The sequence below is a fragment of the Lepus europaeus genome, chromosome 10 (genome assembly GCF_033115175.1).
Source record: "Lepus europaeus isolate LE1 chromosome 10, mLepTim1.pri, whole genome shotgun sequence".
In the NCBI taxonomy this organism is placed as follows: Eukaryota; Metazoa; Chordata; class Mammalia; order Lagomorpha; family Leporidae; genus Lepus; species Lepus europaeus.
Genome location: NC_084836.1, coordinates 16,988,534 through 17,015,389, shown reverse-complemented (window position 1 = coordinate 17,015,389; position 26,856 = coordinate 16,988,534). Strand labels below are relative to the sequence as shown.

Sequence of the window (26,856 nt, the reverse complement as noted above, 5' to 3'; positions counted from 1 at the left end):
AATACACGCTCTCTAGGATCCGGAAGTGTTTCGTCCGCGACCTCTCAAAAAAGGACGGAGGTCTGTGGAGCTTACGTTCATTGGCCGATTTCCTCTAGATGCCAAGGCTTCCCAGGCAAAGGGGCGGTTCCGCGTGCGAGGGGCCCGCGGAGGTATGTGATTGGACAAAAGCTGGTACCCATGTCCAATCGGAGGGAGCCACGCTTCGGGCAGCGGGCACCGCACCTGGACAGCTCCTATTGGCGGACTGTGGTCCCCCCCGCGAGTCCCCATTGGGTACCGGGGGTGCGTGGTGCGGTGCGATTGGTGGATTCGTGTTTCCCGTCCCCCGCCCGCGGGCAGTGGGGGTGAAAAGCGGCCTGACCTGCTTGCGGTGTAGTGGGCGGACCGCGCGGCCTGAGGTGTGAGGCTCGGAGCCCGGGGTGGAGGGGTGGAGGCGGCTCCTGCGATCACAAGGGACCTGATACCCGCCGGCCGCGCGCCATGAGGGCCCTGTGGGTGCTGGGCCTCTGCTGCGTCCTGCTGACCTTCGGTGAGTGATCCTGGAGCCCGGACACCCCCCCCCCCCCAGCGCGGCCGCTTCTCGAAGGTTCTGGGGGCGTTGGGGAGGAGGCCCGGGGCCCGCGGCGGGCCAGCGGGGCCATCGTCTTTCCTCGAAAGAGACTGCGATGGCGCTCTAGCTGCTCTGGGAAGAAAAGAAAGGACGGAGTCGCTTAACTCCCCCGCAGCCCTCGTGGGTTGGCGCCCCGCGGCCCTCCCGGACGGCTCTGGTCCGCAGCCACAGCCGGGGGAGCCCCCGCCCCGCCCGGTCTTCGGTCGCGCGCGCTTCCGTTCTTAGACGCCGGGGTCGGCGGGGGCGGCGGGGGCGGCGGGGGCGGGCCCAGGCCCGATTTCAAGCCCCCTCGCCGGAGGCTGCCCGAACCTGGTTCGTGTTGTGACCCGGGCCAGGGCAGGCCGGGGTTTTGGCTCTGGTCGGCGTGGGAGCCCCGCGCGGCGGCGCGCAGCACGTGTGGCGGGGGCCCTGGGCCACGCGAGTCGCGGGGGCTCCGTGGGGGCGCCGCGCAAGGCCCGCCCCTCCCTCGTGTTTCGCAATCCCTGCCCTTGCCCTGTGTGACCGTGTTCGCTGTCCCCCAGGCTCGGCCCGGGCCGACGACGAGGTGGACGTGGACGGCACCGTGGAAGAGGATCTGGGGAAGAGCAGGGAGGGGTCGAGGACGGACGACGAGGTCGTACAGAGGTTCGTGCTGGGCGGGCTCCAGCTGCCTGTCGGTTTCTCCAGCGATCCCCACTAAAACGAATGCTCAGCCTTCAGATGCTTAAACATTGGTCAGGGGAGTGTTAGGAGCGAGGTGCAGCGCATGAGCTAAGAGTCCCTTAACTTGAGCTTTGGGTGAATTCCTCTGGAAACTGTTTTTGCTGACTTGCTGTGCAGAGTGCTGGCACCTTGAGCCTTGTAAGGCCTGAGAGAAGACTCGCAGTGGGGTTTGTACTCGCCGAGTGCGTGCACTGACTGGTTTTCTGACGGGTTTCTGTCGGTGGAGTCTTTACCGTGGAGCAGTGTGGGTATGGGTATGACTGTGCTCCTTGGTCAAGTTGGGCAATTTAAGAATTTCGGCGTGACCCTCTGGAGCAGAGGAGCTGGTTCCTTGGTGGTCGTCTTGGAAGGCTTCCATTTACCCGTCTAACCCTCAGGACAGTCTTCAGGGGCCACTTGAGCTGTCAGCACGGAGGCTGTGTTTTTTAAGGTACTAAGCATGCCGTATTTGCTTACCTGATTTCCTTAGAGAGGAAGAAGCCATTCAGTTGGATGGACTCAATGCATCGCAAATACGAGAACTTAGAGAGAAATCTGAAAAGTTTGCTTTCCAGGCTGAAGTGAACAGGATGATGAAACTTATCATCAATTCATTGTATAAAAATAAAGAGGTAAGCAGCCTGGCTTAGGGTGATACTTTGTTTTGTATATTGGCATACTTGTTTACTTCCGCAGTTAAATACATTTAAGAAATAGTAATCGCAGGTCAACAGTGAAACTGAAATACCAACCTGTGCAGCCAGGACAACTGTTAGACGTTTCCCCTTTGTCCTCTACCCTGCAAGCAGGGCCATGGCCTGCTGAACGTCTGCTAAGCTTCATGGGCTTCCTACTAGAAAATCAGGGTAGTGTTTCATTCTCCTTGCAGTCCAGGTATCCTTATAGTTGTAACAGTCCCGTGTCTAGGAGCTATTCCTCCTTGTACCAGTGAGCAGAGCCACCCTAAGAAGACTTTGTCCTTAAAGAGTGCTTTTTCAGGGTACAGAGGAGACAGGAAGAGTCGACATTAAATTCAGTGTCGTATGTATCTAATTTAACTATCAAATCTGCCTTCCATTTAGATTTTCCTGAGAGAACTGATTTCAAATGCTTCCGATGCTTTAGATAAGATCAGGCTAATATCACTGACTGATGAACAAGCTCTTTCTGGAAATGAGGAACTAACAGTCAAAATTAAGGTAAGTACAAGAGTTTTTTCATCATTCAATGTATGCTGCACTAACTAGTGAACCCCAAGTCTCAGTAGCTTACCTCAGGAGTCGGTGTATGACCTTTGGACCAAAGGTGACTTTGCCAAATTTACAAGTGACCCCCAAGTCTCAGTGGCTTACCTCAGGAGTCAGTGACCTATGACCTTTGAACCGAATGTGACTTTGCCAAATTTTTAGAAATTAAATTTTATTGGAGCACAGCCATGCTCTTTTTTTTTTTTTTTTTTAAGGTAGGGGTTTTTGTTTTGTTTTGTTTTTGTTTTCATCAGAGAGAAATAGACCTTTTGCTGATTCACTCCCCAAGTACCCATAGTGGTCCCAAGGCCAGACCAGGTGCTAAACCCAAAAGCCAGGAACTCAATTCAGGTCTCCCACGTGGGTAGCAGGAACCCCATCACTTGAGCCATCACCTCCACCTCCCAAAGTCTGGATTAGCAGAAAGTGGAGTCAGGGCAGAGCCAAGTACCAAACCTAGGCTCTGCACACAGGACATGGACATCTTAACTGCTAGGGCAAATACCTACCCACTGCCCATTTTTCGTGTATTATTTATGACTGCTTGTGCTGCAGGGGCAGAGTTGAGTTATTGTGACTGAGATCATATGACTCAGATAGCCTAAAATATTTACAGTCCGGCCCTTGACAGAAATTTTGCCACCCCCTGGCTTCGGTCATCAGTCCGCAGGCTGCCTGTGGCCTTTGCTCGCCCTCATTCTCACACCGGGACGCAGGCTGGCTGAGCAGCCATCTGGAGTATTGCCAGTTGCCGTGGTGCAGGGAGCTCAGAGGGTCTCTACACCAGTTTAGTCCAGGCTGAGTCTGAGAGCTGCACTCCTGGCTGGCACTTTCAACTCAAGTCCTAAACTAATCACCTGGCTTCTCCCACCCAAGAATAGAGGAAGTACAACCCTACTGTGTTCCTGGAAGGCAGAAAAAAAGGAATAGTGGACATGCATGAGCACCACAAATTCCAGATCCAGCATTCATTCAAGTGTAAAGTCCTTTTGTGTTCTAGCCAAAAAAAAAAACCACATTTTTTTAACAATCGTTTTCTTTACAACTTTGACATTTCAGTCTCTTTCCATTTTATACTGATAGTCATTCAAATACACTGAGCTTTTAAATGTACTCTGTAAAGAAAGATGGTTGTACTTTAAGCTGTGTACATTCTGGAAAAGTAAAAATACTAAACACTATGTAGGAAAATAGTTTTGTTGTCCACATTGGAATAGAGGTGACCCAAAGCTGATACGTGTCAGTGCCTGGCTCAGTGTTGGTATCACATTATGTGCAACTCTGGTCTTGCCTTGCTTTCAGTGCGACAAGGAGAAGAACCTGCTGCATGTCACGGACACTGGTGTGGGAATGACTAGAGAAGAGTTGGTTAAAAACCTTGGTACCATAGCCAAGTCCGGCACGAGCGAGTTTTTAAACAAAATGACTGAGGCACAAGAAGATGGCCAGTCAACTTCCGAACTGATCGGCCAGTTTGGTGTTGGTTTCTATTCTGCCTTCCTTGTAGCAGACAAGGTTATAGTCACATCCAAACACAACAACGATACCCAGCACATCTGGGAGTCCGACTCCAATGAATTTTCTGTAATTGCTGACCCAAGAGGAAACACTCTCGGACGGGGAACGACAATTACGTGAGTATTACTGGTCTCTAATTAGAATTAATGGATAAAAGGAGGATCCGGATTCTCCAGTTCTGGTTCTCTGAGAAAATGATAAATTATGGGCTTTGATTTCCTTGCCTATAAAATGAGCACTCAAATGTTGTCACTGGAGGAAGTACTGTTGCCGTAGGCCTAGGGGTAAAGTAGGAAATACGAGTTATCTTAGGGGAAAGGGCAAATTGGAAGCCTCACAGAGGAAAGATGGCTTGATCAGTTTTCCAGGATACAAAAAGGAGTTTAGGCTGTGGAGCATCATGGATAAAGGCATGGAGATTCAGCATGTTGACAGAATGGAAGGAATTCTCTCGTGGGTGGTGGTTATTTCTGATCAACTTCTAAAAGATTTCTGAAGGAGGGTAGAGGGAGGTGGGACCAGAGAGAGGAGACTCTGAGTTGAAACTGTTCAAGGTAGAAATGAAGGGGGCTGAATGGAAGTTACGAAAGGTCTTTGGAAGAAAATGTCTTTGGTTGAAGCCAGTTACAATTTATTTTAAGCTGATAATTCGTGTTTGTGTAGCTGAGGCAAACTGTATAGATCTTATTCCTCACAGTAGTTTCTGGTACTTGGAGCACTGAAGTATACAGGGTGGCTTTTTTTTTTTTTTTTTTTTTTTTTTTTTTTTCTTTTAATCCCCCCAGAATTTGGAGACGAAATTGCATTTTAGAGGTTAGTTGACTGGCCAGTCATGCTGGGTTAATAAGAGAACATGCAGACAGCCTTAATTCTTTTCCTCTGAATTCAATTTTAAATTTTTTCTCAATGTTAGGAGTTTAAGTCCTCAATAGGAAAATATATGCCTATCATTTTGAACAGTTTTCTTCAACCTACCACATAGCATTGAACCACATGTTAATGTTTTGCTAATCTCTTGTTACCCAGTTGTCTTTCCCAGTGTTTGTACCCATCTCCACATGTCCAGACGCCTTTAGGAGATATCACTAAGAGTGAAGCCCCAGTGTTCTCTGTGTTTAAGACCTTGTGAGGAAGATCGCTGCTTCACTGCTGTGGAGAGGTAGAAAATGATCTATCCCAGGAAGTGTTGCCCCAGGCTCTCTGGCTGTAAACCTCAGGAGGGCAAACATTTTGTTGGCAGTTCCATCCCCAGAACCCAGCACTTGACTGACAGATTCCACAGTACTTCAGAAAGTTGGAGACAGTGACATTAAACATTAAGTTCATTGTGTTGCAAAAAATTTGGAAACCCATGCATAATACATTCTCCAAATACTTTTTGAAAATCCCTCTTCTTTCCTTCCCCATTTTAAACCTTTCTGTACACCTCATTCTTCCCTATTAATGTGTTAATGTTCAAGTGTTTGTAGGGGAGGAGAGGAAGGCAGGTACACTCCCTACCCCCATGTACATTTGAGCTGCTTGAAAAAGGATAAAGTGGGTCTTCCATACACAGAGCCAATACCAACATGTGCAGATGTACAGTCCCTCATGTGAAGTGGTGAACTGTGCACTTAACATTCTATATACATCAGATCATCTCTAGGTTACTTAGAATACCTGATTCAGTGTGAATCCTCTGTCAGTTGTCATTGTATTGTTTGGGGATAATGACAAGAAAACAGCATGTCAGTAAGATACAACCATTTTAGGTCTGATCATTCTGAATGCAGGGTACACAGCAGCTACAGCAGAACATTGCTGATCCCAGCGGTTGTGTCTGCTGATGCTGAACCTGCTACTTCATCTTCAGTTTATGGTGACGTTAACCACCTTTCCATTGAAATAAGCAGCAAGGGGCCGGCGCCGTGGCTCACTTGGCTAATCCTCCGCCTGCAGTGCTGGCATCCCATATGGGCGCTGGGTTCTAGTCCCAGTTGCTCTTCTTCCAGTCTGCTGTGGCCCAGGAGGGCAGTGGAGGATGGTCCAAGTGCTTGGGCCCTGCACCTGCATGGGAGACCAGGAAGAAACACCTGGCTCCTGGCTTCTGGCTGGCGCAGCACCGGCCGTGGGGCCATTTGGGGAGTGAACCAACGGAGGGAAGACCTTTCTTTCTGTCTCTCTCACTGTCTATAACTCTGCCTGTCAAAAAAAAAAAAAAGGCAGCAAATCTTGGTGGTAAACCCAATGGGTTTCTTCTTGATTTTAAGCTCATGAGCCTATAGGCTGTCACGTGTTACAGCTCTGCTGTATCAGCTTGAAAATAGCCATAGATGATACATGAGTATGCACCCCAGTGAAACTAGGGTGCCAGCTACAATTTGTTTACCCTTTGCCTAGATCTCACATCAGGGCTCATGCATCTGCTCATGCATCTAATTGCCAATACCTCTACCTAAGGTGTTTAAACCAGCAACTAAAACTGAACCCCTCAAGAATCCCCTACCACTAGGACTTCTGTATGCTCTGAGACCAGAGACCCAGTCATCTCACTAGGCTGTGTCCTCACCATATCCTGTGTACCACTATACTATATACCTTTGCGACAGAAGAGAACAGTGGCTGTCTCACCTCCCATGTTGACTGAGAGCACAGACATCAAGATAAGATAGGGCCACCTGTGCCTGAGAGTGTGCAGTGGTTTTTCTTTGTTTTTGATGGATGGAGGACAGGTTTGTAGAAGCAGCAGTAAGAAGGAAGAATAAGCAGTGCTACAATTGCCAATGTGGAAATGATCAAAACGAGCTTTGCCCAGTAGAACTCTATGCCGGAGTAGCAGTGTTCCATACCTACACACTCCAGTGTGGCCGCCTGTGGCTGTGCAACTATGAAACTGAGCTTGTAAGTTTTACTCCGAGTCACATGTGACTGATGGCTACCATTTTTTGGATGGTAGAGAAACAACCATTCAGCTTAGTTTTTATTAATTTTTTAGGGAATCTGTTCTTAGTAATTAGAAATAGGTCCCTACAATAATTGTTACTTTTAAAATAATAGCTGTGAGAGTTGAAATAATTCCATTTTTCGTCAGAATGTTTCAGTGTCTCACCTTGAGAAGTGAAAATCCTGTCTACTCAGAAGGTTGGAAACATTTTCATTTTTACTTGAAGTTAAGGATGTTCTCCACTGAGGGAATGCAGGAGGGTCTTCCCTTTACCCATGCCCTGAAAGGCAAGATATTTCGCTCACAAACCCTCACTGGTGAGGCAGTTCTTAACATCAATAATGGAGCCATCCTGAATTACACAGAACAGTTGATTGTTACCATCATCATCATCAAGATACTTTGATGAATTTCTAATCAGATCATCTAAACTTTGAGTATTTCCAACCATCTTATTTTCCTGTTGCAGCCTTGTCTTAAAAGAAGAAGCATCTGATTACCTTGAATTGGATACAATTAAAAATCTTGTCAAGAAATACTCACAGTTCATAAACTTCCCTATTTACGTGTGGAGCAGCAAGGTAAATCCATATTGATAATGTGTGTACAGTAGTACATGTAAATTTTAAATGTTTAACACTAAATGAAGGTTAAATGTGGCTCTTTGAGTTAATAAGGATCCTTTCAGGGTTTTCCTTCCAAAGACCTTTTTGTTATTTTTCAAGTGTTGTTTCATATCCCATAGACAAAGCCAGAAATTATTAAACAAGAGCTTAACTGTAATTCTACTTCCTGTAATAGACGGAAACAGTCGAGGAGCCCGTGGAAGAAGAGGAGGCAGCAAAAGAAGAAAAAGAAGAATCGGATGATGAAGCTGCAGTGGAAGAAGAAGAAGAAGAAAAGAAACCCAAAACTAAAAAAGTAAATCTGGCTCATCTCCCTGCTTAGAATGTCGTTTAGAATAGGTAGAGGAAAACCTAAATGCACACATGATTGGATATGAGCTTCAGTTCTTAAAGTCCCTTTTGCCAGGTGGCCCAGCTTTTAGAACCATGGCCACCTTTATTTGTATGCTGTCCTCCATTCAGGCAGCAAACAGATCATGTTTATGAAGCATTTTCTGACTTCTGTATATATTGCCTAGGACCAGTGGCTAGTATGTTCTGAATTTTAAAATTCCTAAAAAACTTTCTGAATCTTTTGTCCTTTTACTTGTGGGATTAACTATAAAAATAGTTCTCTGGCTTATTCAGGTAGCAGAGTAGGTACTGGTGCTGATTGTTGAGAAATGTTTATGAAACAATTTAAAGTCATTTAAAAGGAATATATAATAGGTGTTTCTCTATAACCTCAAAACAAATATTTTCAAGAAACAACATCCTAACCTAACTCATTAATTGGCTTTTCATTAGCTATGTTAGCCAGCTTCCTTTTTCTATTATTGGCCTTAAATGTTGGGGAAATAAATTTATTTAAGTTTTTGATCCAATAGGTAGGAGCCATTCTAGATAACCAATACCTTTGGTACATTACATAGTCTTTTGAAATTTGCTTAAGCTGTGGTTCATGCTAGAATAACCATTGACGATTGCTAAGAGGCTAATCAAATACTGTAACTTCAGGTTGAGAAAACAGTCTGGGATTGGGAACTTATGAATGATATCAAACCAATATGGCAGAGACCATCGAAAGAAGTAGAAGAAGATGAGTACAAAGCTTTCTACAAATCATTTTCAAAGGTAAATATTATTTAAAATTCCCTAGCTTCAGGTTATTAATGAGTAGGCAAAATAATCACTGTGTTGGTTTAGTTGAATATAGTATACAACCTTGAATGAGGTGGTCTGTCCCCATTTTACCCAATCAGAAGATTCAATAGGAGACCTTTAGGCCAACTAGAATAGGTCTACTTTTTTTCTTTTTTAATATTTATTTCATTTATTTGAAAGGCAGAGTTAGGGATCTTCCATCTGCTGGTTCACTTCCCAAATGGCCAAAATGGCCAGAACTGGGCCTGTCTAAAGCTAGGAGCTTCCTCTGTGTCTCCCACGTGGGTGCAGGGCCTCAAACACTTGGGCTGTCTTCAGCTGCTTTTCTCAGACCATAGCAGGGAGTTCTGGATCAGAAGTGGGGCAGCTGGAACTCAAACCAGCACCCATATGAGATGGCAGCTTTAATCCACTACACCACAATGCCGTCCCAAGAGCAGGTCCATTAGGACCACAGATGACGTAGTCCTGAATCATACTTTACCAACTTAATCATAATTAAAATTACATTTAAATTTTACATGAGCCTTTGAGGTTAGTTTGTCACTAGAGACAGTCTCAGAGTAATTGGTTTCTAAAACGTCATTTTTACTTACACTGAATTTTAATACTTCTCTCTACCTCAAAATCAAGGTGCTACACAGGTGTTTGATGCAGGGGTGAAGACACAACTTGGGAACCTCACACTGCATTTTGGAGTTGCCTGGCTCCACTCAATCCCAGCTTCCTGCTAATATACAGCTTGGGAGGCAGCAGCTGATGGCTCAAGTGCAAACAGTTTCCTTTTTAATCCTGTGTATTTGATAACACTTAAATTATTCTGAGAAGAACTCCATGGGCTCAGATTGTCAAAGGGTCTGTGTTAACAAGATTAAGTACCACCTACATTAGTGTTAAACTTTGATTTCTACCACAAAACCCGTAAAACATGAAATCACATTATCAAATGGCTTTTAATGTCATTTTTAAAGAGCTTGCTTACAGCATCAAACATTGTGAGATTATAGGCCTAGGAATAGTTGCTCAATCTGTTTGCTTGTCTGTTTTCTCTTACTGATCTCTTCTTGTGACTTTTCATCTAAAACTAGCACTGATATTACTTCAGGCTAATGTCTCCCCCACATAACATTTTACACAAAGAACAGAATGTTACAATAGATTTCACATAGCTAAATGAAACTTCATAGATGCAGAGTATGTTTGTTCTTTATTCCATGTCTTCTGAGAGCCTCCCTTGTTCCGTCTCCATGTTAATTTCCATGAACTCTAATGTCAGTGTTTATAAACTCTGAGGTACAGCAGCTGTATTATGTCTTCAAAATGTATTTTACAGTCTCAATTCACACTAGCCACGTTTCAAGTGCTCAATAGCCACATGTGGGTCCAGTAATGGATAAAGCAGATAGAGGGTGTTTCTGATTTTATGCCTTCACACACCTCTTTAGATTCACTGCTAGATACTAAACTGCATGGGAGAACTCTGTCCTTCCTCGAGTGCACTCGGGAAGGGTTAGGCATGATTTCTGTTTAGACGGGGTGATGGTTTTTCTGTCATGTCATGTTCTTTCACACTTGTGGAAGCTAGCAGACAAGTCACTAGTCCAGCCTTCCCCGAGTTTAGACACTAGAGTCATGTTTGTGACAGTCATCAAAGCCAGTCATCCAGCCAGTTGGAATTGTGATCTTGCTTCTCCAGGATAGCATCCCCACTCTTTGTTCATTAAACACCAAGCTGAATGTGTATAGTGCTTTGCCTTTGCATGGTTTTTCCTGTGCCTTTTGAATGACTAAGAGATGAACTTTTCATAGGAAAGTGATGACCCCATGGCCTATATCCACTTCACTGCTGAAGGAGAAGTTACCTTTAAATCCATTTTATTTGTACCTACCTCTGCTCCACGTGGTCTGTTTGATGAATATGGATCTAAGAAGAGTGATTACATTAAGGTGAGTCTTAAGTAGCATCTCGTGAATTTAAAATTTGAAAACAGTTTCCAGAAGGTGACATTCATGTGGCCTCTCCCTAGCTCTACGTACGCCGGGTGTTCATCACAGATGACTTCCATGACATGATGCCTAAGTACCTGAATTTTGTCAAGGGTGTTGTAAGTATCTGGAGATGGGATGAAGGGGTATTGGCCTGGGGTGCTGGCAGGATTGGGGTTGTTTGGCTTTGCTGTTCTCATTGCTCAGTGACCTTTCTTTGCCATCTGAAGGTGGACTCGGACGACCTCCCCTTGAATGTTTCCCGTGAGACCCTCCAGCAGCATAAACTGCTTAAGGTGAGCGCTGTCTATGCAAAGGAACTGGCCACAGCTGTTGGTAGGTTCAGAACAAGACACCGTGAGTAGAATAACCAGATTTTGAGTCTGGTTCTAACTTGTGAGTTGAGGAAGTTCCTTTCACTTGGATTATCAGGTCTTGAAAATCTGTTTCCTTCCTTCCTTCTCCAACATTGAATAAAATAGCAAACACAGAGGAGTTAAAAGAATCATCCAGTGAGTCGCCAAGTACACCCACTCTCTGGTCCACGGTTAATGTCTTATCTTACAGGCTTTACCCCATAAGCTGTTCATTTGTTAAATCTTTCCTTAAACCTCCTTCCCCAATCCCAACCGTCCCTCCATGAGTACAAGATTCTTGGGTTTAGCCGGCGCCGTGGCTCACTAGGCTAATCCTCCGCCTTGCGGCGCCGGCACACCGGGTTCTAGTCCCGGTCGGGGCACCGATCCTGTCCCGGTTGCCCCTCTTCTAGGCCAGCTCTCTGCTGTGGCCAGGGAGTGCAGTGGAGGATGGCCCAAGTGCTTGGGTCCTGCACCCCATGGGAGACCAGGAGAAGCACCTGGCTCCTGCCATCGGATCAGCGTGGTGCGCCGGCCGCAGCGCACCTACCGCAGCGGCCATTGGAGGGTGAACCAACGGCAAAAGGAAGACCTTTCTCTCTGTCTCTCTCTCTCACTGTCCACTCTGCCTGTCAATTAAAAAAAAAAAAAAAAAAAAAAAGATTCTTGGGTTTGTAAATTTGAAAGATCCTAGAAAGAGATTGAATTTTAAAGTTAGACTGTAGAGTTCAGGCCATCTTGTGACTGTTGCCACTGGCAGTTTCAGCGCAGTCAACACAGTGTTTTCCCCGTTACCTGCCCCTTGATAAAGTGGCAATGACAATTCCCTGTCTTTGTATCGTGGGTCACAACTCCCCTGGTACCTCACATTTTCAGAAGTTCTACATGAACTTCTCTAATGGGAGATTATTTAATTTTGTTTAGGTGATTAGGAAGAAGCTTGTCCGTAAAACTCTGGACATGATCAAGAAGATTGCTGATGAGAAATACAATGATACTTTCTGGAAAGAATTCGGTACCAACATCAAGCTTGGTGTGATTGAGGATCACTCCAACCGAACACGTCTTGCTAAACTGCTTCGATTCCAGTCTTCCCACCACCCAACTGACATTACTAGTCTAGACCAGTATGTGGAAAGAATGAAGGAAAAACAGGACAAAATCTACTTCATGGCTGGGGCCAGCAGAAAAGAGGTAAGGTGAACTTCAGTGTTGAGGGACCGTGATAGGCAGCTAAGGATTTCTAGCCAACTCTTGAGGGGAGAAAGGAAGGAAAAGTTAGCATTTGTGTAACTGGGGTCATTACAAAGCCTGGACAGTCACTAATGGAAAGTGACGTGCTCTGCCATGCAGTTCTTCACATGTAAGGCAGAGTTAATACCAGATACACCCAACTAATGGGATGAGAGAGCACGCCATAGCCATAGCCAGACTTGTAAATGTGTCACTTCCCTTCGTCTTGTAGGCCGAATCGTCTCCATTTGTTGAGCGGCTTCTGAAGAAGGGCTATGAAGTCATTTACCTCACAGAACCTGTGGATGAATACTGCATTCAGGCCCTTCCTGAGTTTGATGGGAAACGGTTCCAGAATGTGGCCAAGGAAGGGGTGAAGTTTGATGAAAGTGAGAAAACTAAGGAGAGCCGTGAAGCAACCGAGAAAGAATTTGAGCCTCTGCTCAACTGGATGAAAGACAAAGCCCTCAAGGACAAGGTATTTCCCTGGAATTGACTCAGTGTGAAAATGTTAGCGCCTATGAGAAAGAAAAATTGTTCTGTCCACAAACAGAGCTGCAGCTAGTTTCTTTGTAACCTTTAAAAATGGGGAAGAACAACATTTAATAATGTAATTATTGAGAGGAGGAACTTAATATTTTCTATGGTATCATACTGCTTTTATAAAAGTTTTTACGTGTTAAATTTTGTTTTTAAAAGTTGATGTTTTAAGTATTTCTGATGAAAGAATTCAGATTACTAAATGATAGTATCTCCTAAGAATTCGTAAACGAAAGCTCCGTTTATGACCCATCCTGTGAAGTCTTACAAAGTCCAAGAACAGTGATAGAATGACCTTACCTGTTGATGTCTAATGTTTGGTTTCTTGTCCTAAGATTGAAAAGGCTGTGGTGTCTCAGCGCCTGACAGAGTCTCCATGTGCTCTGGTGGCCAGCCAGTACGGATGGTCTGGCAACATGGAGAGAATCATGAAAGCCCAGGCCTACCAAACGGGCAAGGACATCTCTACAAAGTAAGCATCGGCGGGGGTGGGGGGTGTCTACCACTTGTTCTCTACCAAAGTTTACAAAACAAAGGGATTCTTATGTTAGATTGGTCAGTCTTTGACTCATGATTTTATTGTTTTATATTCAGACGGAAATTTTCTTAAACTATTAACATAGTTACTTTTGTATTAGACTATATGCTTGGCCTGGGCTTCACATTTTTAACAAATGTTAATGGTTAACGATAATAACAGTTCTCAGGTAGGGCCTCTATAAATTGTGCTCTGCAGCCACCTGACGTATGCCTTTGGTACATTAAGTTACAGAAACCCAAACAGTATGTCCTACCAAATAAAAGGGTCAAGGACTACAAATGAGCAAATGAGGGGGCATTAAACAACTCCTGGGAAACTTGAAAATAAAAGGCAATGAATGCAGTAGCAGGCATTTAGCCTCACAGTTAAGACATCCACACCCCACCTCATAGAACCTGGGTTTGATTCCCACCTCTGTTCTAACTGCAGCTTCCTGCTAACGCAGACCCTGACAGGCAGCAGTGATGGCTCAAGTTTTTCTAAGATTTTATTTGACAGGTAGGGTTACCGACAGAGGGAGAGACTGAGAGAAAGGTCTTCGATCCACTGGTTCACTCCCCAAATGGCCACAACAGCCAGAGCTGGGCCGATCAGGAGCCAGGAGCTCCTTTGGGTCTCCCATGCAGATGCAGGGGCCCAAGCACTTGGGCCATCTTCTACTTTCCCAGGCCATAGCAGAGAGCTGCATCAGAAGAGGAGCGGCCAGGACTAGAACCAACGCCCCTATGGGATGCTAGTGCCGCAGGCAGATGAACTTATTGCAGCACAGTGCCAGCCTCTAGAGAGTTTGGTATTTTACTTGGTGGTTAAGACAGAGCTTTGGGATGTCCACATCCTACATCAGAGTACTTGGGTTCAAATTCTAGCTCCACTTCTCAATCCAGCTTCCTGCTAATAGGCACCCAGGGAGGCAGCTGGTAATGGCACAAGTGTTTGGGTTCCTGCCATTCATGTAGGAGACCTAGATTTCCAGGCTCCCATCTTTAGCCTGGTCCAGCCCTTGCTGCTGCAGGCACTTGGGCAGTGAGCTAGCAGATGAAAGAGCTGTCTTTTGTCTCTCTCTGCCTTTTAAATGATACAATCTTGATCATAACTACATTTTCCTTGAATAGTTTCTGAAGCTCCCTTATATTTGAACTCAAAGGACCAAATACTAGCAGTGTAGTGAGTCGTTGGTACTCTGATTTTCAGGAAATGTGATGGTTCAGGTTTGTATTTTACTGTCATAGCAATGGCCTCCAAAATGACCTCTTTCCTGCTGCTTTCTGCCATCTGGAAAATCTTCATTAGCTACCTAGTCATCATCATTTTTCCCCCAAGGACTAGTTTAACGATTCTTTTTAAAGCCATTTCTCACAAGTGTACTGTGCTTTGTTGTCAAGATTCCAAAACTGTATATATGTACATGTTCACACACATTCACATGTCACTTAGCAGGGATTTATGTTGAGTAACGAGTTGTTAGACAAGTTCACTGTGAGATGCTGCTGTGCTGTGCCTGACTATATAAATGATAACATAATCACCAATGTATGGTATATAAGTTGCTAAAATTCTAACTTGTGAATGTTGTCACTTGATGGTTGCCATCTAAAACTTACCTACCTATTTCATTAAGTGATTGATAAATGACCACCATTCAGTAAACATTTGAGCGCTTAATGTATCTATTCACTGGTAGTCAAAAGGAGACATTGCTCTTGTCAGGAGTCCAGATGACAGATGAAGTCCTCTAATAAGCCATGTGTGGATGCAGGTGTACCAGGTAGGGACGGATGGCATCTGATCACACCTGCTTCCCTTTAAAGGGGAGCAATACACAAACTTCTGGATTTTTTTTTCAAGAGATTCTCTGTAATTATGAAAGGATAAGTGGAATGTATGAACCCTAAAATTAGATAGGCTTCATTAATGTTGATTTTTCTCACTTAACAGTTATTATGCCAGTCAAAAGAAGACATTTGAAATCAATCCCAGACATCCACTGATCAGAGACATGCTTCGACGAATCAAGGTATTGACCATCCTGTTACTTGTTCTTTTAATTTGAACACTTTGTACATTTTAATATTAATCAAGTGACGCTTCTGCCGTTTCAGGAAGATGAAGATGACAAGACTGTTATGGATCTTGCTGTGGTTTTGTTTGAAACAGCGACACTTCGGTCAGGATATCTTTTACCGGACACTAAAGCATATGGAGATAGAATAGAAAGAATGCTTCGCCTCAGTTTGAACATTGACCCTGATGCAAAGGTTTGTGCCTCCAGCCTTTGCACACTTGCTGACTGGCTGGTCTCTATCCTCCCTGCTTTCCTTTCCTTCCTCCTCCTCTTCCTTCCTGAGGCAGCCGCTCATGATTAAGTGATAGAACTTAGACGTCCATCTAATCTCCACTTTCTAAAACAGTTGATTGAATGTTTGCATCACCAGAGTGACAGACACTGCACTAGAAACTAGAGAGGAATTCCCCTTCTGTATTTTCTTTTCACCTGCCTCGCTTCATTAGCTTGACTGTTAACTCTCAGTGAGATTTGCGCTCTGGTTCTGGATAAACAGGATCTCACTCGTGAGCTTTCACACAGTAAGCAAAGCGCAGACAGATCCAAGGCATTGATGGGCTTGTAAATGTGCTCTTCTTAGGTGGAAGAAGAACCTGAGGAAGAACCTGAAGACACCACAGAAGACACCACAGAAGACACTGAGCAAGATGAAGAAGAAGAAATGGATGTAGGCACAGATGAAGAGGAACAGGAACCAGAAAAGGTATGTCGGAGCAAGACGGCACTGGCTTTGTAGTTCTTACAGTTAGCACTGTGTTGCTTACAGAAGTCAGATCAAGTCTTAAAATAACTGTCTGAAGGCAGGTATCCAATATCAATTCTGAACTTTTAGCAAAATACTGTTTTATGTCAAGTGTTTAATTTCACTTTATTTTAGCCAACCATTCTTGAGATGTTTTTAAAAAGAATTTTCCTTAGCTACTCCTTGCTACTTAAAAGTATTCTGCCTTACTACCTAGCAACATTAGGTTCATTATATTTGTTGGTTGTGTTCAGAGGCCATTAATCTTGCTAGTGAGTTCTAAACTTGAATTCAGGCCCACAGCTGAAATTTTGCAAACAGACTGGGCCCTTTGGTTTTGTACATACATGAACATTCTATAAGCCGCAGTTTTTTCTGCTAGCTTTTAACATTCTCTGGTTTCTGTTTTCACAGAAATCAACAGCTGAAAAAGATGAATTGTAAGTTATACTCACCATTTGGATCCTGTGTGGAGAAGGAATGTGAAATTTAAGTCCTTTCTTTTGGGAGAGACTTGTTTTAGATGCTCCCCCAACTCCCTTCTCCCCTGCACTGTAAAATGTCGGGATTTTGGGTCACAGGAAAAAGTGGGTTTTTTAGTTGAATTTTTTTTAACATTCCTCATGAATGTAAATTTGTACTATTTAACTGACTTCTTGGTGTAAAATCTTGTCATGTGTAAAAAAATAAAAAAGATCCCAAATACCCAGTGTCTAATTTTTATGGTTTATAATATATAGTATGACAATTGTCTATTACTTGGCTGACTTTCTTTAAATCATGACAACTTGGACTTGCACTGGGGCACAATAGATTAGGCTGCCACTTGGTCTATAAGAGCATCCCAAATCAGAATGCTGGTTTGAGTCCCAGCTGCTCGGCTTCCTACCCAGTTTCCTGCTATTGCCCTGGGAAGGCAGCAGATGATGGCCCCTGCCACTAATCTGGAACACCCAGATGGAGTTCCTGACTCCTCGCTTCATCAGGCCCAGCTCTGGCTCTTGTGACCATTTGGGAAATGGAACCATTAGATGGAAGATCTTGCTGTGTTTGTCTCTCCCTCCCTGCTACTATGCCTTTCAAATAAAAATTGTTTTCAAAATGAACTGGGATTCTTCTTACAAAAGTGATTTTGTCTGTTGGAGAAAAGTTTTGTTGTTGTTAAAAGTTTGAGTTAGGGGATGTAGTGTCTTCTAGGTTTCTATCAGAATACCTGGGTTCAGCAGAATACCTGGTAGCGCAGCAGGTTAAGCTGCCATCTGCCGTGCTGGGATCCCATATAGGCACTGGTTTGAGTCTCAGCTACTCAACTTCCAATCCAGCTTCCATCTAATGCACTTGGGTGAAAGATGGCCCAAGTGCTCGAGCCCTGGAACTCATCTGGGAGGCCTGGAAGAAGCTCCTGGCTCCAGCTTTGGCCTGGCCTGGCCCCGGGCTGTTGTGGTCATTTGGCGAATAAACCAGTGGATGGAAGATCTCTCCCTCTCTAAAAAATAAATCTTAAACAAACCTGGCTTAATTCTCAACTCTGTCTTCCTTTACAACTTGCTGTCAGTGGCACACCCTGGGAGGTGGTGGGGACAGGCTCAAACACCTGCATTCCTGCCACCTGGATAGCCAGCTCCTGCCTCCAGCCTCAGCTGGGAGCATGAACTCTGTCTCAAAAATTAGGGATTTTAGTTGAAAATCTTTTTTAACATCTATAGGGTGAAGATCATATTTATTACAGAATCCTGAAATCCATGTAGGTTATGCACTTTGCAAGGAAGTGGATCTTAATATTCCCTTCAGTTTTGAGTGTGTGCTAGGTTCAGTGATGGCCTGCTAAAGAACAGTATGGAAAAGGAGGAACAGGAGAAACCCGGCACACACTGCCCCACCAAGCGGTGCCACTGTCTGTAGTGATGCCACATGTCCCACAACAGGAGGTGGTGAGAAGGGCATTTCTCCTCTGGAGTTCTCCCCAACACCCATAACCTCAGCACCAAAAGACAATTATCAAACAGGTGTAGAACGTAAAAGCTATGTTAGTAGGTTTCAAAGTCATGGAAAATGCTAAGATTCACAGACTGGAGGAGATCAAGGATATACTATAACTAAAGGCAGTGCTGTATCCTGGAATAGAAGAGGGGATAAATGGAAAAACAGGTGAAATCCAAATACAGTAGTTAACAGCAGCATAGCAATATTGTCTCTTAACTTTGATGTATACAGGGATACTCCCAAAAGTTCACAGAAAAGAGCTGAAATACAAAAAAATGGAAATCTATGCAGTTTTTTCCTAATAGTTTCTACAAACTTCTGAAGTACCCTTGGTATAGAAACAGTGCAAATGTTTTTCAGTATAGTTTTCAGCTATTTTTGCAATTTGTGTGTAAATCTAAACATTACAAAATTAAGGTTACCTTTAAAATCACCCACCATCCTACAGAGAGAACAATAACCACTGAGTGAAGACTAGATGAAGCTGTCATTTGTGAGAAAACGATGTCCCTAATCTCATAGTCAATCTTACAACCCTGTGGAATGGTGGGACTTTTTTTTCCATCTTTGGAGAACGTGTTACTCAGTTGCATCCTCAAACAACATGTATATTAGAAATTCTGCAACAACCTCATTCAGGTAGTTACAGTGCACGGTTTCAGCTTACAGAGTAACAATCTAGTACCCCTTTCAGTGCTTGTTGTAGTTCTCTTGGTTTCATTCTTTTTCCCTCCACCTTAAGGTGTTTTTCTAGCATTAGTCTGCACTTTGACATTACCAAATTCCTTACTTTGTGTATCTTTTAAAACTGCCCTGCTGCTTTTCCTCTTATGGGAAACAAAATGGCAGCCCAGTCTTGGGAAGCCCGCTACAACAGAATAGCTTCCGACAGTGCTATATTAACTGTCAGTTGTAATGTTTCCATTTCTTGGCCACTGAGTTATTTTTAGTGAATATTCTTGTGATGTCATATATTCAAGTAGTGACATCGACACTTGCTCCTCAGAATCCTCTAGTAAGCCGGCGCCATGGCTCAACAGGCTAATCCTCCGCCTTGCGGCGCCGGGACACCGGGTTCTAGTCCCGGTCGGGGCACCGATCCTGTCCCGGTTGCCCCTCTTCCAGGCCAGCTCTCTGCTGTGGCCAGGGAGTGCAGTGGAGGATGGCCCGGGTCCTTGGGCCCTGCACCCCATGGGAGACCATGAGAAGCACCTGGCTCCTGCCATCGGAACAGCTCGTGCGCCGGCCGCAGCGCGCCTACCGCGGCAGCCATTGGAGGGTGAACCAATGGCAAAAAGGAAGACCTTTCTCTCTATCTCCCTCTACTGTCCACTCTGCCTGTCAAAAATTAAAAAAAAACAAAAAAAAAGAATAGTAACAAATTCTAATTTTCTACTGTTCCCAGCGAGAAACCAAAAACATCCTGCTCCCTCCATTTTTAATAAAAACTTGCAGCTCTTAACATGTCTCTTGCACAACACCTTGTTTAACTGGCCTAATTAAATTGCCACACAGGTTGCAACAGACCTAAGAATAATCTAGTACTACTTTAATTTTTGATGAACATGACTTGGTGGTTCTCCAGGAAGCACTGAGATGGAGTTCAACACACAGGATGCTTATTAACGAGAGCCCTTGCAGCAGCATTTGTAGCAGGAAAGCAAGTGAGATGGAGCACAGTGAGAAGTTGAGCAGCAACGTAGGCCCAAAGACCACCTCGGTAAACCCCAAGGGGAGATGTGGAACCAAAACAGAGCCCATGGGGTGCTGAAATGGCCACGCCACTCTGCCTCCACCTCCGTCACTGGACACAGGGCTCTTCAGGAGACCTGGTTTTGAGCAAGGCCGTTCTGCCTGGGGCAGTCCTTGGTGAAGGCATTCCCTCACAACACTCTTGGTGCTGCAGTCACCCGTCTCTCCTTGGGGAATCTGGATGGAGCATTTCTACACCCACCACAGTGTACGTTTTCCACACAGAGGTCAACTTCAACAAAGGAAGAAAATATGTATCTTGGTGAAAATCACTTAGACCAGCACTTACTAAAATAAAGATGGCATTTTTACTTTAGGTGGATTTTTACGTTACAAAAATTGTTCACCATCATGAAGTCCTGTCTTGTAGGAGAGTAGGGTTCTAGTCACGACTCTTCCTTGGATCATTTACTCTGTTCCTGTAAACAGAAGGTAAGGGAGGTGCTTCTGCAGTACAGTTCACTGCACTCACTGGAGACGAGGGTCATCCCTTGTGCACTAACTGGCCAGGAGGGGCAGGTCCTTTCTTCATGCAAAAGTGAGCGATGCTGGGCCTTTGTTCTGCAAAGTGCTGAGGGGCTCCTCAATACTATCTTCAAATGCATGATCAGAGTTCACCAACATTGCGTCCACAGGGTTTCCTCCCTGAGTTCCAACCGAGGAAGTTGCGCACCTAGATTTGAGTTACTAATCCTTTGGAAGCCATTTTCTAAGTCCTGTAATTTCAACAGGTCAAGACTTCCAGTCTCAAGCTTCTTGCAATTGGCAGGTGCAGCAAGCTTCACCATTTGCAAAGCATATAATTTTTTTTTCCAAGAAAATAGTAGTCAAGTTCACATAAGTAAAACAGCAGCAAACAGCAGTCTCAAAACCATCTTCTACTTCAAAATCTCGGGCCTCTCACTAGGGTCAGCTCCCACTCATCTGTCACTGACAGAATCGGAAGTCCTTTGGTACTGAAAGCTACCAGTAAAGCACCAAGTGGCATGGTGGCAGAAAATAAAATCAAAGATCTTACATTTAGGGCTGGAAATAAACCAATTCATTCAGTTGCCTTGTTAAACTAAAAAGCACTAACTATAGAAAATGAAACAAGTTTCACGTGCACTTGAGGATTTAATAGTTAAGATCTCAACACAGGTCACAAACCCCCATCATGGAGCTACCTGCTAACCAGCGAGGAAAGAGCCCTCAACATTATCTTTAAGAAAGCAGAATTCTGAGATAGTCCTGCCCTGAGCAGAAACCCAACTCGTCTATAACTTACTTTTGTCCTGAATGCAGAGTCAGAAAGGGTTGAAATGTTGGATTTCGTTTCCTAGGGCTGTTGAAGCCAGGCGGCTTAAAACACAGCGATTGCTCCTCTCTGTTCCTAAGGCTAGGAGAGTGAAGTCCGGGAATCAGCAGGGCCGTGCTCACTCGCAGCGGTGGTGCTCAACCCTGGGTGTTCCAGCGGTGGTGCTCAACCCTGGGTGTTCCTGCGTTAGCTGCGTGACTGGCCTCTGCCTCTGTGCAAACATGGCGGCATTGTCCTCTTGGAACAAAGCCGATCCATTTTGGATTAGGGTCCATCCTACTCACCTCATCTTAACTCAGGGTCGTTTGCAAAGGCTCTATTTCCAAATGAGGTCACATCCCCAAGTGCTGGAGGTTAGGGTTTCAACAGCTTTCTAGGAGATACAATTCAACTTACCACAGTGCCCAATAAAGACATTCAGTTACTAAAACATACTTTACAGGAAACATTAAATGCCAATCTTAATTTGTTTTTTTGGATTTCAGGGATTTCTCAGAATTGGTAGAGAACTTGTAAAAGACCCAGTTACAAAGGTTATACTTTTGTTATATATAAATACTTTATAATATTTAGTGAAATATTAATGTCACACCATTAGCATTCATTGTCAATATTACTTTTATTATACTTAATTTATAATCCCCATTTGCCATTGTAATCAAACTCATTCAGAATTATAACATCATGGTGTTCAAGATTAAGTATCTTCCAGACCTCATTCAAGAGGCTGACAAGAAGCACTTGGACAGTTTACAAGAATTACTGGTGAGTTACAATTAAATTTCCATGTATCAGTTAATATCTACAAAGCACCTTCTCTTGCAGTTAGCATTGGACGGCGGCTCAAAAAAAAAGCAGTTTTATGGCTTGGGAAAGCAGTAGAAGATGGCCCAAGTCCTTGGGTTCCTGCACCTGTGTGGGAGACCCAGAAGAAGCTCCTGGCTCCTGGCTTCAGATCGGTGCAGCTTCGGCCATTGTGGTCATCTGGGGAGTGAACCAGCGGATGGAAGACCTCACTCGCTCTCTCGTTCTCTCTCTCTCTGCCTCTCTGCAACTCTGCTTTTCAAATAAATAAATAAATCTTTTTTTAAAAAAGTAGTTGACTCCATATTAAAATACACATATAAGAGACAGTTATTCACAGAACTCTTGGCAGAGTTGACGTTTTTACTGCTGAGAAGTCTGAGGTTTATGTTGTCTCTCTTTCAGACCCAAAAGCTCCGTTCTGAGTTCTCCACGCTTCGGTGGGATTTCAGGTATTGTCTACAAAAACAAAAAACAAAAACAAAAAACAGATGCTAGTGTTCTCATATGATAATTCACTGTGATTAGAAGACTTTAAGCCAAAGAGTAAAGAAGAACTGCTTGCTGCCCAGTGATAACTCTTACAAAACCTCTGGTTGACCCAAGTCCCTTTCTAACGCTGTTATTTATATGATTCTATCATCCTGGCACTGTCATTAAGGACTACAGGACTCACACACATCATTATCAATGAGACTCGAGAATTTGAGTAAAACTTACTGCAGGTGAAAATGCACTGCTAAACTACAAGGGCTCTTCAAAAAGTTTGTGTAAGATGCACATTATGAATAACTATGCGTGGATTTCAATTTGTTTTTAAGATTTATTTATCTGAAATGGCACAGCAATCTTCCATCCACTGACTCGCTTCCCAAAGGGCCACAATAGCTAGGACTGGTCCAGACTGAAGCCAGGAGCCTAGAACTTCACCTGGTCTCTCACATAAGTGGCAGGGATCAAGGACTTGGGCCATCTTCCCCTGCCCTCCAAAGCACATTAGCAGGAAGCTGGATTGGAAGTGGAGCAGAATTCAAAATGGTACTCAAATATGGGAAGCCAACATCACAAGTGACTGCTTAACCTACTGTACCACAATGCCAGCACTAGCTTTCCTTTTTTGTTATGTTTTGTTTTTACACTAAAATAATCTTTCTAATTCCATTTTCCATAAACATTTTGAAGCCCCTAGGTATTTACCGATTCTCCCTGTGCCCAGCACAGAAAATAGATCTTAAGAATTCATTAGGGGCCGAAGCTGTGGCTCACTTGGTTAATCCTCCACCTGCAGTGCCAGCATCCCATATGGGCGCTGGGTTCTAGTCCCAGTTGCTCCTCCTTCCAGTCCAGCTCTCTGCTGTGGCCCGGGAGGGCAGTGGAGGATGCCCAAGTGCTTGGGCCCCTGTACCCATGTGGGAAACCAGGAAGAAGCACCTGGCTCCTGGCTTCAGATCGGCATAGCTCCGGCCATAGCAGCCATTTGGGTGGAGAACCAATGGAAGGAAGACCTTTCTCTCTGTCTCTCTCTCTCACTGGCTTAACTCTAAACAAACAAACAAAAATCCATTAATTTATTCAAAAATACTAAGTACTGTTATGTGCAACATATGAAGGAGTGAGCAAATAAATAAATAAATAAATTCCCTGCTTCAAGAAAGTGATCAGGGGCTGGCGCTGTAGCGCAGTGGGTTAACGCCCTGGCCTGAAGCGCCAGCATCCCATATGGGCACCAGTTCGAGTCCTGGCTGCTCCACTTCAGATCCAGCTCTCTGCTATGGCCTGGGAAAGCAGTGGAGGATGGCCCAAGTCCTTGGGCCCCTGCACCCGCATAGGAGACCTGGAAGAAGCCCCTGGCTCCTTGCTTCGGATCGGTGCAGCTCTGGCCATTGTGGCCATCTGGGGAGTGAACCATTGGATGGAAGATCTACCCCTCTCTCTCTCTCTCTCTCTCTCTCTCTGCCTCTCCTCTCTCTGTGTAACTCTGACTTTCAAATAAATAAATTTTTTTTAAAAAGAGAGAGAGACTGATCAGTGCAGCCTGCGTTGTGGTGCACCTTAAGCTACCACCTGTGACGCCAGCATCCCGTATCAGAGCATCAGTTGAAGTTTCAGCTGCCCTACTTCTGACCCGGCTCCCTGCTAATGTACCTGGGAAAGCAGCGGAAGATGGCCCAAGGGCTTGGGCTCCTGTATCCATGTGGGAGACCCAGATGGTGTTCCAGGCTCCTGACTTCAGCCTGCCCCAGCCCCAGCTGTTGAGGCCATTGAGAAGCGAACAAGTGAATGGAAGATCTCTTTCTCTGTTTCTGTGTCACTTTGCCTTTTAAATAAAATTATTTTTTAAAAAAGACATTGACCAAGTAATATTTGAAACATACATGTAAGGGCCAGTGTTGTGGCACAGCGGGTGTTGGCATTCCATATGTGCAACGCTTTGAGTCCCAGCTGCTCCACTTCTGATCCAGCTCCCTGCTAAAGTGCCTAGGAAGGTAGCAGAAGACAACCCAAGCACTTAGGCCCCTGCCACCCATGTAAGTAGGAGACCTGGATGGAGGTCCAAGCTCCCAGCTTCGACCTGGCCCATCACCATCCACTGAAGCCATTTGGGGACTGAACTAGTAGATGGAAGCTCACTCTCGCTCTCCCTCTCCCTCTCTCTGTCTTTCAAATAAATAAATCTTTAAATACACACACACTTGATACAATGATTAGAAAGAATGCAAATATACAAATGTCTATTCATGTAGACATTACCAAAAAACTGCAGAAAAATGTGCATATGAACTCCCATTTACAAATTGTGTGTACACAAGCATTCAATGACTAAAAAATCAAACGATACACACCACCCAATCGATGTGGGGGGGCCTGGAGAAAGGGAGTTGCGAGTGGAGGATCTCCATTTCTAATGTTTACAGGGGTGTGGTCGTATTTTATTAAGGGAAACAGAAAGGCAACACTAAACAGAAAGCTTGGGTTCAGATCCTTAAATCAATGCCTCATTGAGCTGTGTGGCGTTGGGGAATGGCCTATGCTCTTCTGAACCTGCCTCAGTTTCCTCGTCTGAAAACAGAGATAAACACCTCCAAAACTGTAGTGACCAGGAACTCGAACCAGAAACCTAATGACTACTGTCCAGGCAGGGTCTAAGCACAAGCGACTGCCCCCTACACGGTGCCCCAAACCACTCCATTCATGGCTACAGGGCAACACCAGCGCATTCTTGCAATGACCCGCGCCCTTCTTTCTCATCCCCACCTCCCCAAGCCCATCATTCCCCAAAAATTTCTCCTTCCTTTAAACGCCTGTATTCCCTCACTCTTCATTCAATAGGTACTGAGCATCCCCTCCATCCCAAGCTCCTTTTTAGGAGCTACAACAGCGACCCCATGAGACACAGTCTCCGCACGGAGCTTACGCTCTGGCAGAGCAAGCAAAGGAATAAAATCGCACGTGGCAAGTGCTCTATGGAAAGAAAGGACTGAGTCGGACCAGCCGAGGGTGGGTCTTCGGGACCTGGACAAAGGAACCTCGTGGCTGCAGGGGACATGTGAGCAAGACCTGAAGTTTTGAAGAAGGAAACCAAGCCAAGATGTGAAAGGCAGGCGCCAACAAGAAGGGAGAGCACGGCGCCGAAGTGGAGGGAGGTGTGACGGGCTTGAGAAACAGCGCGGGAGCCGGCGGGGCCGGGCGGTGGTCAGCGGGGCCGGAGCAGGTGCGCCCGCACACGCCCGGCTCCACATGCAAAGCGCTGTGACCCCAATGTCCTCTAAGAGCCCTCTGGCTGCTGGGAGGACGCGGGGCAGCCGGTTCGCTCGGGCACTCACCAGGTCCGGCCGGTAGTACCTGTGCACCACTTCGGCTCCCGCGCACATGGCCAAGAGGCTGGCCGCGAACATTTTCAGGTAGGTGGGCCAGGACACGCCCGCGGGCATGGTGGGCAGCCTGGGCCGGGAGGGAAAGGAGGCGGCGTTAGAAGGTCCCCGGCGCGGAATGGCCACGCCGGGCTTCCTCGGACCGCACGCGAGGCGGCTGAGGGGACGAAGGCCCTCCGAGACTAGAGCCGGACTCCAGCCCTTCGTCAGCGTGCGGCGCCGGGCCGGCGGGACTCGACAGCAGCTCTCGAGGAGCCTGACCCACAGCTCCTGGGAAGGCAGGAACTGCACTCCGTACCGCCCCCACCTCGTCCTCCAGACCCGCCCCGGGGGCGAGCGTACCACCGAGTGCACAGGCGCGGGGCAACGGGGCCGAAGGCGGGCGGAAGTGCGCCCTGGAGCCCAGGCGGACCGAAAGTGCAGGGGCTGGGGGCGCAGCCGGAGGGGGAAAGCAGAGGCACTGCCGGCCGGCGCGGACACGTGACCAGGGCGGAAGTGGGGCAGGGCCGGGAGCCTGGGCTCCGTACTGCTAGTTGCTGTCCTCATAGCTCGCTTTATTCCCCCGTTAGAAGTAGACTTGGGGTGCTTTCTGGATTACTGCATCCGGCACACACAAAGAAAACTGCGTGCGATCTCCAGCTTTGTGGAGGCTGGCACACAGCGTTTGTGCGTGAAGGGCCAAGTGCTGACTGCGCTGGTGCCCGGTGTCCCTTGAGGCTGCCGTAGAGCCGCACTCAGACAGCTGTGTCCTTGTGCTACGGTGCTCCTGGGAAAGAGGAAACCTGGAGATACTGTTTAACCCACGCATCTTTACGTTTTGAAAAGTATTTATTTGAAGAGCAGAGTTACAGAGAGGGAGAGGCAGAGAGGGCTTCCGTCGGCTAGATGGGCGCAATGGCCAGGTCAAAGCCAGGAGATTCTTCTGGGTGTCCCAGGT

At 45.6% G+C, this 26,856-nt stretch overlaps 1 protein-coding gene and 1 long non-coding RNA gene across 2 annotated transcripts; one reads left to right on the top strand and one right to left on the bottom strand.

The window, feature by feature from the left end:
- Positions 1-376: 376 nt before the first annotated feature.
- HSP90B1 (heat shock protein 90 beta family member 1) lies at positions 377-16,916 on the top strand. The gene is made up of 18 exons (XM_062203015.1): positions 377-532; positions 1,135-1,237; positions 1,785-1,926; positions 2,377-2,493; positions 3,844-4,175; positions 7,452-7,563; positions 7,784-7,903; positions 8,605-8,721; positions 10,561-10,698; positions 10,779-10,856; positions 10,968-11,033; positions 12,018-12,287; positions 12,559-12,804; positions 13,202-13,338; positions 15,343-15,421; positions 15,507-15,662; positions 16,050-16,172; positions 16,626-16,916. The coding sequence occupies exons 1-18, from the start codon at positions 484-486 to the stop codon at positions 16,653-16,655; spliced, it is 2,415 nt and encodes an 804-aa protein (XP_062058999.1). The 5' UTR covers positions 377-483; the 3' UTR covers positions 16,656-16,916.
- A 5,500-nt stretch (positions 16,917-22,416) lies between these two features.
- Positions 22,417-25,958, bottom strand: LOC133768447 (uncharacterized). The gene is made up of 3 exons (XR_009866966.1): positions 25,872-25,958; positions 24,423-24,525; positions 22,417-22,506 (listed from the first exon to the last, which is right to left on the bottom strand). It is a non-coding gene; the product is annotated as an uncharacterized LOC133768447 (long non-coding RNA).
- Between the last annotated feature and the right edge of the window lie 898 nt (positions 25,959-26,856).

Excerpts from the sequence above, each read along its gene's own strand:
- HSP90B1 (XM_062203015.1), top strand. The coding sequence starts at position 484 with ATGAGGGCCCTGTGGGTGCTGGGCCTCTGCTGCGTCCTGCTGACCTTC. Across the intron at positions 12,805-13,201 it reads ACAAAGCCCTCAAGGACAAG|ATTGAAAAGGCTGTGGTGTC; the intron begins GTATTTCCCTGG and ends TCTTGTCCTAAG. Across the intron at positions 13,339-15,342 it reads GGCAAGGACATCTCTACAAA|TTATTATGCCAGTCAAAAGA; the intron begins GTAAGCATCGGC and ends CTCACTTAACAG.